Below are 12,718 nucleotides of genomic sequence, written 5' to 3'. Positions count from 1 at the left end.
GCTTAATGTAACTACTGTGTTATCATCCAGTTCATAAAGTTCTCTTACTTTGGTAATAAACAGAATCTCTCAAATATTCTTCATTCTTGTTTTTATAGTTCTCATCTTCCTCCACTGTGTTTTCCTTTTTGCTTGTTTTTACTTGATCTTTTTGGCTATCTGTGAACAGAAGTTGATTAGACCCAACAAAATTGTTGCACCTGAACTCATTGTTTCGCAAATGTATGAAATATGACGCTCAAAATGCTACAACTGTCTCCTGCTGTATTACTCAGCAGTAGTAGTTATTAAAGGGAATCTGTAACCAACCGTGTTTTTGTTACCCCATCTGACAGCTGCATGATGAAGGGGCAGAGACCCTGGTTTCAGCGATGTACCACTTACTCTACTGGTTGCAGCAGTGGTTTTCTCAGCTTCAGATCTAACAGAGCTGGAATGCTGAGCTGTGTATAACCCCGCCCACACCCCTGATTGGCTGCTTTCCGCTAATCAGTGGTGTAGGTGGAGTTTGACTAGGTGCACAAGACACCTAGTCCTGTAATGATAATCGTCTGCTGATAAAAGACTGATCTTACTGAAAAGCAAAACAAAGCCTAGTAAGTGATACATCACTGGAATCATGGTCTCAGCTTCTACATTATGCTGCACTCTGATTCAATAGCAAAACAGCTAACAGATTCCCTTTAATTTATATTCTAACAGACAACATTGTCAAATAGTTATAGTTATTTGACACCATCTTCTTGGCACTCTTTGAAAAGGTAATGACTTATATAGAGGCACATACGTCAGGATATGAGCTGTGTTCCCAAAAGGGGTATATCTTTAATAGTCTATGGGCAAAGTTGGTAGGTTTTTATTTTCAATACAGTGATGTAGAAAAAGAAATAAGGAAATTAGAAGGAAGGAGCAGTGAGTGTAGACTATGGATCGGATAAGCTCTTGGCGCCCAGGTCAGAGGTTTTAGAACATACCCCGCCATCTTTTCTCTGTAAACATGAACATTAGATGCCTCCTGACCCCTTTTCCACTGCTTTAAAACTATGAATTTTAGCCCTACTAATAATGCCCTAGGCAACGACCTACTGTGCCTACTCCTCATCCTGGCACTGTTCTGGACGTAGCTGCAATTACACTCTTGCCTCAAAGGACAAAGTTGTTTTAACTAAAGCACGAGTGCCATTAATATTAAGTGGCCTGATGAGTGCAATTGATCCTGTGATTAGATCAAACATCATTATTCTCCCCTTGAGATAATTACCTTGTTTAGACGTGTTCGATGATCTCTTAGAAAATTTGAACCTCCATACCAAAAGTGCCACCACCACCACCACTAGAACCACCACTCCAATGACGATGGATGCAGTGTTTGATTTTACTTCTGTCATGAGAAAAAAAAGACAGACTTAAATTTATACTACAGAATGTAATGAAGGAACCACAATATTTTGATAGTGTACTCCATAATAGTTTATTTATATTAAGCCATTTCATGGAAGCAATAAGTAGTACTTCTTATATAGTAACAGATTTCATGAGTGGTAAGTTTATATGTACCTACTTAGCTTTAATATGCAGATCTGTTGAAATCCAGAGCCGCTTCCACCACATCTGGGGGGCTCTCGCTAATATTTTTCATTTGCATTTCAGGAACTTTATTCTAAAAAAAACTATAATCATAGTGGCACATAAAAGTGAAACCACAGTGTCATACAGCACAGACAGTCACAGAGCTCCCATACACTGCCAACCACATAGCCCTATACACTACCTCCGCCAGGCCCTCATTTACTGCAACCCACAGACGCCCATAAACTACCAGCTACTCCCTAAACCGCCACTCTCAAAGCCCTCATACACTTCCAGCTATAAAGCCACATAGACTGCTAGTCTCAGTGCCTTCACTCACTGGTAGCCACAGAGTTCCCATTCATTGCCATCCTCAAGGCTGTCAAACACTGTCAACCACAAGCAGAGACAGTCACAGAGCGCCATATACTACCAGCCACAGACCCCTAATACATTGCCAGCCACAGCACCCCCCCCATCCACACACACACACACACATAGCCATTGAGCCCCTAAACACAGGGTCCTCATACACTGCTACTCTCAAGGCTCCCATAAATTTCCTGCCACAGGGGCTTCATACATTGTTAGCGACAGAGCCCCATATGGTGCTATTCACAGAGCCCCTATATTGCCCCCATTCTTCCACCCTCATAGTCCTCATATACTATCAGTCACATTTCCCGAAATACTGCAGGCCACAGAACCCCAAACATAGCCAGGTTGGGGGCCCACACACTTCAACACATACTGCCCAATACACTGCCAGTCAATGACCCCTCCAACAGTGGCAGCTGTAGGGCCCTCATACACTCTCAGACACAGAGCCACTATACACTGCCACTAATGCAATGACAAAACACGGCCAGCCATGAACCCCATACACTGCCGGCCTACCATCTGAGTCCCTAAGTACTGGCATCCGCAAGGCTTTCATAAGTACCAGCCACAGGGTCCTCATACACTGTGAGGCCCAGGGTCTCGGTACACTGCCACCCAAAAGGCTCCCTATACCCAGCCAGCCACAGAATTTTACACTGTCCTTTCTACCAAAGCTTTTAATTCCATTAACTTCTGACCTCTATACACTTAAGGGTCGGCATATTATACAGTATTAGTATGGTTTCTTTATCTGGAACTCTCAGTGATCACTGGGTTAATTGAAATCAGACCATTTATTAAGAATTCTAGCCCCTACCTGAACAATTCTTTATTTGGACAGTGGCATTTTTCTGGTCAGCTGGGTTTTGGACTATGCACATGAATTCTGTGTCCTGGAGGTCCAGTGGGAGTAGCATCTGGATTGTATTTACAGTACTGTTTATATTTTGATACTCAGAGTCACCATGTCTGTATTTCCAGGTGTAGTAAAAGCTATCTCTATCTGATGGGATGGAAATATTCAGCGTAACATTGCACTGATTCCCAATTCTCTCCACTTCACTTTTAATTTCTGGAGTTGGAACAGAATCTGTAAGAAAAAAAGAAGTATTATTGATTTGCAGTATAAGGTTTTACAGGTTCCCTAACTGGATAGACTCTATAGACGAATCCCTGTATGTCAATTATAGATCTAGACATCAAGTCTATCATATTCATTCAGTCTTGCCAACATAAAGAGGTTCATTGGTGTGACCCACTAAGGATTATCGTGCTGTGTTTGTTAATTTTATCCTAAGTTTCCACACATATTTAGTTGTTTGTGGCAATCCTAACACATGCAGAGTGGCCTAGCGCAAGTCCACTAAAAGATTAAAGGTTCCTCACTTAAGCCAAGGCTTTGAGGCCACGACAATATCTATATGTCCAAAAAGAGACAAAGCCATCTACACTTTACTGCAAAGCTGATCAAGTACTTGGTTCTTGGTAATCTGAAAGTCTATGTCAAATGATCACTTGGGTTTCTTCTAGGAGACCAGAAATTCACTAAAGGACCAAAGGTTCCTCATGTAAGCAAATGCTCCCAGACCACAACAAGGATCTACAAGGTCCAGAAGGACATAAAGCCATCTACACCTCACTGGAAAGCTGATCACATACTTGGTTGTTGAGTGCCTGAAGGTCTATATCATATTATCCCTTAAATTTGCTTGTGAGTCTTGAGGATGTGTAGCACCCTGAGGATTCGGCTGCTACAGGGGTATTGCACCTCAACCCAGAGGTGTGATATTCCACTCCCGGGTAAGGATGGAGTGTGGATCTGAGCTCGGTAGGCTGCATGCACTACACACATCCCATTTCCGGAGGACAGACCAACGGTACTCCCACTTAGAAATGTGCAGGTACGACCGAGTCTGTCCTTGGCTGGAGTGGGAGGGGGGTGGAACATCCCAAGTAGTGTAGGGGCAGATAGGGGGAGCAGCCTGGGTAAAGTTAGGAGCTCATTGGGTGCTGGTCACCTGAGCTCACACATAGAGGGAGTATATAAGGTGGGGACCATCTTAGATCAGGGTCAGTCTGTCAGAGTCAGTAAGAAGCAGAGGTCCAGATGAGCCTGCAGAGAGAGAGTGGAGCAGAGAAGGAAAGACCCAGAGGGGGAAAAAGAAAGGACTCTGAGAACCCAAATTCAATCCCCGGGTGAAGAGTCGGCAACAGGGTACCGGATCCCAAACTGGTGGGGGCAAAAGCACACCCTAGCCAGAGACCGGAGGCCGTGGGCAGCGTCTGCCACGGCCACCCACCACATCCACCCCGAAGGCAGACCACGTGGAGGGTCAGGGAACCCAAGGCCAAGGGTCTCCCAACAGAAGGCCCGAGGGAGCTGGACCTAGGTGGATCCCTGGTGGGGACGGCCAGAGGAAAGGACAGAAGGAGAGCTCAGGGTCACGCTCCGGACTTGTTTGGGGGTTTGCTGAATCCAGGACCTGGTGGACGCAGCACGGCTCGGGTGGTCACTTGAAGCTGGAGTGACCGGAACATCAGCAGTAAGTAAATACCCTAAACTGCACAACCCGACTCTGTATTTAATTACCATCTACGCTGCACCACCACAACCCCCATCCTCTGCACCTGACCCCCTGAGGCTATACCCCACCCGTTGGGGGTTATACTACCAAAAGCTGCACCAACACCATCAGCCTCAGCGGACCCTGCTGCAGCGGCGGCCATAGTGACCGCAATACAACGGGTGGCGTAGTCGACAATAAAGAACTTAATAACATCTGTAGGACTGCCACATACAACTGAGCTTGACACCCTGGGCACGGACCGGGTCACAGCCACTCGGCGACTACAACTCCCATCTGATCCGGCTCCGGGTATTCCCCCTAAAGAATATGGCCCAGGGGGCGCGTCAACTTTGGCGTAGTCGGCAGGATTACGTGCCCGCAACACCCGGGTACTGCGTGCCTGAAGAAAAGTGCAAGTTTACCTCAAAAAGAAGTCTCCTGCCGGTTCCGGAGGGTCCCCGCCATCGGACTCCATCACCAGTCGATTCCCGCCGGTTGTCCGCCATCAACAGCTTTTTCCCGCCATCTGCAGAGTTTCCCGCCACTGGGAAGCGGTTCCCGCCATTTCCAAGGATTTCCCGCCTTGCCAGAGCGGACGCCATTATGGGCGTGCCAGTGGGTGGCAAGAGGCCGCCTCCCATCGTGGGCCAGGACCGAAAATGGCGCCAAAAGTGGAAACCGCCCCCACCAACAGAGACTGTGATGCTGGAGGTGTCGGTCAGCGTGAAAGAACAGCCCCTGGAGCTGACAGTCACCAAGTTGCCCCGGGACCGCCCTCGAAGTGGGAGGAGACGAAAGAAAAGAACGAAGATGGGTGCCGCCTGGAGCAGTCTGGAGCGAGCGCACCCGGAGGCAAGAAGCTTGGAGAAGAGTATCGGAGGAGCTTACCCGGAGATGGCGAGAAAGCAGAGCAGCACCGGCCCGTTGGCCAGGAGCCTGCTAGAAACAGAGGAGGGAGAGCAGAGCAGCACCGGCCCGCTGGCCAGGAGCCTGCTGTAAACAGTGGAAGGAGAGCAGAGCAGCACCGACCCGTTGGTCAGGAGCCTGCTAGAAGCAACGACCCCACTAGGCCTAGTGGAGGTCCTCGCACAGCTCCCCCGAGACCGGGAGTGTGCGCAGACCGCGCTGGAGGGCCTCGCAAGGAGGATGGCCCGGGTGCAGCGAGAGACGTTGGCGGAGTGGAGCCGTGAGATGGCCCAGCAGACCGAGACCCGTCAGCGGAGCACGCCACCCAAGACGAGGAGACAGACCGCCTCTGAGGATGGCGCGGGAGGACTGAAGGCCGGAGACGGCGCCGAGAAGGGAGCCGAACGAAAGGAGGCAGGTAAAGGGGACGTCTATACCCCAAACCGGGAAACCGCGTACCTGCCCCAGCTCCCCGTCGCAGAGCCCGAAGTCTATCCTGCCGTGCCCGTAACCGCCACGCCACTGCTGCAGACTAGGCCTCAACCGGAAGCCGCCGCCGCGACCCCTGTGACGCCATGCGCAATGACCCCGAGCGTGGCCAAGCAGGAAGTAACACAAGCCTGGTCGCAAGGCCTAGTACACCCGGGCGCCGCATCACCAACAGCGCCCCCTACCTCCGCGGAGCCACCGGCCTGGTCGCAGGGCCAAGTAGCCCAGGGCGCCGCCATCCTTACGGTGCCCTTCACCTTCCAGATACCCCAGGCCTGGCCGCAAGGCCCGGGCAACCCGGGCGCTAACACCACCGCGCCCATAAGACCAAGAGTGCCGCATCTGGGAGAGGACCTGTTTACCCAACACACGTGCCCGGATGGGCAGCCTTTCATCTGGCCCCAGGAATATCATGAACTGGAACGGCAGAGGAAGGCTGGGGCCATGTGTGCACCCCTGATCCCGGCTCCAAAGCCCGTAAAGAGGATCTCGCCCCCGCTAGAAGAGGCCCAATTTGAGTGGGACCCCACCGGAGAAGATCTCATGGGGTTCACTCAGGAGACTCGGGCAGCTGCAGCGGAGCGTGCTGAGTGCTGCCGCCAACAACTCGAGGTCTTCGAGAGGGAGCGGAGAGAAAGGCGGGTCCGGGAACAGCAAGCTCAAATAAAGAGCGCGGAGCAGAAGAGCCGGGCCAGGAGAGACCCCCGTGCAGCGCATAGTCCCCGCACCATCGGGACTGTGATCAAGTTCAATCTGCAGCATGGGTGGGGCTTCATCCGAGATCACCGCACCCCAGGCGACGTCTTCGTGACCAGGAGAGACGTTGAGTCCCACCTACCGGAGGGGCACAGAGGTCGTGACCTTTATATCGGGGACGAGGTCACCTTTACTCGGCACAAGTGTGCCAAAGGACCCTACGCCCTCCATGTGCATCGCCTGACAGAGGCAGAGCTGAGGTGTGAGGAGGAAGAACAAGAGGACCTGGACGGGTCTGAAGCTAAAGGTAACCACAAAGAAAGAGCAGGAGGACGTCGTCGTTGAGTACGGCAGAGTAGAAGATGTATATAGTTACCCGTCGGGGTACCAAAGAAACTGTTGCTGATAATATAGTCCCCGTTGGGACCAGCATGTGTGAACTGTTTACCCGTTTATCCCTTAAATCCCACTGACCGAGGACTGAGAGCGGTCATTCCTCCCTTATACCTGGCCGAGGACTGAGAGCGGCCACCTATCCCATTGTACATAGTTGCGCGTCCTAAAGCGCCCCCTACTGGTTTTATAGGAAAGCCACGAGTTCCAAAGACTGTCGCACTTTACCCGGTCACACGTTGCACAGTGACCGGAGGAGGAGCCAGAGGCGACGAGAATGTTATTTATATGAAAAGTTTTCTGATATATATATGATATTTTATATGTATTCATTATGTTGTTTATATGAAAAAAATTTGTATGTTTTGTGGTGTTTTGTTCTTACAGCCCGAGGACGTGCTGTGATTTACCAGGGGGGAATGTAGCACCCTGAGGATTCGGCTGCTACAGGGGTATTGCACCTCAACCCAGAGGTGTGATATTCCACTCCCGGGTAAGGATGGAGTGTGGATCTGAGCTCGGTAGGCTGCATGCACTACACACATCCCATTTCCGGAGGACAGACCAACGGTACTCCCACTTAGAAATGTGCAGGTACGACCGAGTCTGTCCTTGGCTGGAGTGGGAGGGGGGTGGAACATCCCAAGTAGTGTAGGGGCAGATAGGGGGAGCAGCCTGGGTAAAGTTAGGAGCTCATTGGGTGCTGGTCACCTGAGCTCACACATAGAGGGAGTATATAAGGTGGGCACCATCTTAGATCAGGGTCAGTCTGTCAGAGTCAGTAAGAAGCAGAGGTCCAGATGAGCCTGCAGAGAGAGAGTGGAGCAGAGAAGGAAAGACCCAGAGGGGGAAAAAGAAAGGACTCTGAGAACCCAAATTCAATCCCCGGGTGAAGAGTCGGCAACAGGGTACCGGATCCCAAACTGGTGGGGGCAAAAGCACACCCTAGCCAGAGACCGGAGGCCGTGGGCAGCGTCTGCCACGGCCACCCACCACATCCACCCCGAAGGCAGACCACGTGGAGGGTCAGGGAACCCAAGGCCAAGGGTCTCCCAACAGAAGGCCCGAGGGAGCTGGACCTAGGTGGATCCCTGGTGGGGACGGCCAGAGGAAAGGACAGAAGGAGAGCTCAGGGTCACGCTCCGGACTTGTTTGGGGGTTTGCTGAATCCAGGACCTGGTGGACGCAGCACGGCTCGGGTGGTCACTTGAAGCTGGAGTGACCGGAACATCAGCAGTAAGTAAATACCCTAAACTGCACAACCCGACTCTGTATTTAATTACCATCTACGCTGCACCACCACAACCCCCATCCTTTGCACCTGACCCCCTGAGGCTATACCCCACCCGTTGGGGGTTATACTACCAAAAGCTGCACCAACACCATCAGCCTCAGCGGACCCTGCTGCAGTGGCGGCCATAGTGACCGCAATACAACGGGTGGCGTAGTCGACAATAAAGAACTTAATAACATCTGTAGGACTGCCACATACAACTGAGCTTGACACCCTGGGCACGGACCGGGTCACAGCCACTCGGCGACTACAACTCCCATCTGATCTGGCTCCGGGTATTCCCCCTAAAGAATATGGCCCAGGGGGCGCGTCAGATGCATAGATCTAAAACCCTGAGCAAGCTTGTAGTATCATCAGTGCTATTCACTATAGATGACTATTCTGTCTATGGGTAGGAGGTCCTCAATTTTTGTCCACCTAATGGGAAAAGAAGGGAGAGGTGGCAGCTCTTGCGCAAGACTCGCTCTATTCTATGGGGATACAGAAACAGCCTTCAAAGCTTGGTCATCTTTTTTGTCATGTTCATAAGACTGGATTGAAAGATGCATACATCTCTATTCATTCTCTTTCTGAATGTAGTGGCCACCTAGGCAGATCAAGGATCAGAGGATGACCCTTCTAAAAATAGATGTGAAAATGCCATAAAAGTCTGTAATGGAAACTTGTCTAAATAGCAGTATAAAAACCTAAAAGAGATGAACTGGAATATAAGTTGGTATGCATGCAACGTGTAGGTGCATGTTCACACTGGCCACTAAACAGACAAAACCCAAGATAAAAACAAAATGAGTAAAAACCAATTCAAAAAATAAATAAATAGCAATAGTGCATGAAAATAACATATGGTGCTTAGCTAACATTATTTTGATAAAAAAAGCATAAAATCCATCCTACCATGTCAAGGTGACCCTATTCTGGACAGTCTTAACCTCTAGTATTAAAACCTTACCATTTGTCAAGTTACGTAAATGTGAATAAGGGCCGAGCAGGACCAAGATCCCGACTAATGGATACCCAGCCTTGGGGAGCTATATAAACGTAATGTACAGCTCAAAGAAAAAGGAGGCCATGCCATTACCTGCACTGAGTGCAGAAACCTGAAACAAAAACCTAAAGAGGTTGACTGGAATATAAGTTAGTATGGTATTTTTTAATCAAATTTAAGGTAACTAATTGCCCTATGTTATTTTCATGCAACATTGCTATTTATATATTTACTGCAGGGTATTTGCTCATTTTATTTACATCTTGAGTTTTGTCTGTTTAGTGGCCAGTGTGAGCTACACACTGCATGCATACCAATTTATACTCCAGTTCGTCCCTTTAGGTTTTTTATTCAGTTTTTTTTGCATCACATGACATATAATAAGGTTTTAATACTAGAGGTTAGGACCTTCCCAAATAGGGTCACTTTGACGTGGTGGGATGGTTTTTACGTTTTTTATCAAAATTATGCTAACTAAGCATCCTATGTTATTTTCATGCACCATTGCTAATTATTTACTGCATGGTTTTGCTTATCATGTTTTTAGCTTGGGTTTTGTTTGTTTTTAAATAGCAATATAAGACAAACAAGCTGGCACTAATATAAACAGGCCTTCTCTCTAAATTGCTATTCTACATAGTTGAATGTTGGATAACAGTGGACCACCAAGTTTTTCAAGAAAATGACGCTTTAAGTCAGGTCAGTGTTTCTTTTTTTCCTGAACCGTCTTTTTTAGATCTTTTTGGGCTGTTTCCTGTTTGATATTTTTGTCCATTTTTTAAAGCTTTTTCTGAGCATTTTTGGGTCTTCTTTTTCCTTACACTTTGCTGTATTTTTTTCCTACTCTTAATTTAGCAATGAAGAAACCACTAGCAGTTTCTGAAGTAAAACATTCAAGTGTATTTTGAGCTTTCCCATCGACTTATATTGTAAATTACAGAGTGTTTCCTGAGTGAAAGACTCCTGAACAATGGTCACGTCACTTCTTTTTACCACTTGGCATCTTTTGAAACCAGAAAAAGTTAAAAGATGCTCAAAAGCTTGAACATGTGCAGAACAAGTCATAATGAGTGTTTTCTGAGTGTTCACACAGGCGGGTTTCTGAACGGTCTCGCCTGAGAAAGGCATTTTGTGCACTTTTGGTTAATGTCCTGAGGGTGATGCAAATGATCCAAAGGTAAATAGAAGAAAAGCAACACTGACCACAGAAGTGCTTTTTTTTCCCCATATAATAAAGAAGGGGGTTCGTACAAGGCAATGTTATTTCAAATTGCAGGCGACGGTCATTTGATGCTAGTTTGCTTTTTGTCTTGTCTGAGTTATGACATCAGAGTGTCAGGTTTTATGTAAAAAGCCCTGCACGAACAAAAAATTACAAAGATAGAAACTCTGTAATGCTTGAAATCATGTTTAACCTGAAGGGTTACTCCACCACATCTATCACATGCCACTTTTTCTTGTATTTACAAGACCTACAATTTCCTCCTTTGAAATTCCCCAAGGCACAGAGATCTCTAATGTAGTACATGTCCTATATGCAGGCTAGATTTAGTGCCTCTTCTAAGTGTATGTGCACACAGTCTTTTTCAGGTGAATTTCACTGAGAATCCATCTGAAAAAGCGGTGAAAACATGCCCCATAAAATGAAAATAATGCACAGCTATGTCAAAACGACAGTGCTCTGCCGATGTTCCTCTTATATTACTTCTTTTGTCAGCTTCAAGGTTCGGAAACCCTGGATCAGTCAAAAGAAGTGATATATTCATTCTTCTTTATACTTAAAAGTAAAAAGAAAGATGTCGGAACTGCTTCAGGAAAATGACCGTCAGCCAACGTTTTACACAAGTGGCTTTGTCTGGGAAAACTATAAATCCTCCAATGTCTAAATGACGCCATGTGTAGATACCCTAAAAGCAGTGTCAGACTGAAAAACATTGGGCCCACCAGAGGATTTGATTCTGAGAGCCCACCTTTCTCCCGCGCTCAAGAGTCGCATAGCAGCTGTTAAGTTTGCACTATGAAATCTCCTGATGGAGAAGCCAGGGCCCACCGGAGGATTAACCCTGCCTAAGTGTGTTTTCACTCAGTTTTTTTAGGAGTTTGTAGAGCAGAATCTCTCCAAATCTCCATTGAAAGCTTCTGTTTTTTCAACTCCTGGTTTTTCAACTACTCTTATTTTTTTAGACTTTTTTTTCAGTATTTTTTGGAACAAAATGTCTCCAAAATCTATGAGGAGTTAAAAAAAACAAAAGCTTTGGAAGGAGAGTTGGAGAGTTTTTGCTCCAAAAAGTCCTGAAAAATCCTCAGTGTGAACACACCAACAACTTGAATTTCAATTAACTTCTATAAATGTGGAGAGTTTGCATATTCTTATACTAAAGGTTCACATATGCATTTGACTACAGTTGGCCAAACCAGCCAATGTTGGTGGATTGGTTGACACTCCAATCTAATGTGTACAAGGGCCTCAAGACTATACAGCAATAGATGATGTTGGGGGCGAAAAGGATCGGGCACGTTAGATTTTTGACAGTGGATACCTTGGTTTTCCAAGTGATAAGCCACTGTCAGAGGAGTCTGGCAGCAGCTCTCTCATAGAGATCACTGGATAGCTTGGCCAAGTCAAGCTTTTTTGTGCATGGAGGACTCCAAGAGATAGCTGTAGGCCAAAAGCTATCTAATGTGTATGGGGAGTTCAACACTGACAAAAGTGAGACTTTTGTTGATTTTGTGTGTGAGGCTTTTTGCTTTGTCCTCATCCTCATAAATATTGCACTTATTTTTTACACCAAGTGGTACTATCAAGAAGCAGATACAGCAATGGGAACGTGCCGTAACTGTACATACTGCACGTAAACATTTTTCTTACAATATATGAAGATATGTACAATTATAGTTTAATTTACCCATCCTTGCAGTTTATCAATTTATAAGTTTGGGTTTTGGTTGACATTTTTATCATTTTGTCTGGTTCTGAAGACCAAGTTTCATCCTTCGTAGAATATTTGAGCAATACAAATACTATGAATATGAGGTTCACCTCTAAATTTGGTGGCTCCCGTCTTGACTACCCAAATGTCTTTGTCACTATTGACCATGGCAACTTTGATACCACAAATTTCAGAAAACCCACTGCCATGCCTTCCCTAGAACATGTTGAGAGATCACAACCCCTCATGTTACATGATCAGTCTGATATAGTCAGTGTGTGAGACTTCGACAAATAAATAGTGGTTGTTATGTCCCATGAATGGGAAACTTATGGACTACGTTTGGACTCTTTGCAGTTTTCATATATTGCAGTTGTTGCTATGCAAGTGTGTCGCCTCTGAGGGTTCAGTCGCCACAGAGGTACTGCACCTCACCCAGAGGTGTGGTGTCTCCTTCTCTCAGGTAATGAGGGAGTGCTGCCCAGAACCCCAACACCAACATTCAACA

General features: G+C 47.1%; 1 protein-coding gene across 4 annotated transcripts in view; it reads right to left on the bottom strand.

Annotated features, from left to right (window-relative positions):
• Positions 1-12,718, bottom strand: part of LOC141154085 (uncharacterized) — a 45,149-nt gene that overhangs the window by 19,942 nt on the left and 12,489 nt on the right. For all 4 annotated transcript variants that reach the window (XM_073639531.1, XM_073639528.1, XM_073639530.1 and 1 more), the window contains exons 3-5: positions 2,768-3,040; positions 1,262-1,381; positions 49-159 (exon numbers count right to left, since the gene is read on the bottom strand). In XM_073639531.1, coding sequence (XP_073495632.1) covers positions 49-159; positions 1,262-1,381; positions 2,768-3,040 — 504 coding nt within the window. The remainder of the gene's footprint in view (positions 1-48; positions 160-1,261; positions 1,382-2,767; positions 3,041-12,718) is intronic.

Source organism: Phyllobates terribilis, unplaced genomic scaffold, assembly GCF_046119375.1.
Source record: "Phyllobates terribilis strain yellow unplaced genomic scaffold, ASM4611937v1 Scaffold_7__3_contigs__length_470593459, whole genome shotgun sequence".
In the NCBI taxonomy this organism is placed as follows: domain Eukaryota; kingdom Metazoa; phylum Chordata; class Amphibia; order Anura; family Dendrobatidae; genus Phyllobates; species Phyllobates terribilis.
Note: the sequence above shows the minus strand (reverse complement) of the source record. Positions and strands in the feature narration are given on the sequence as shown.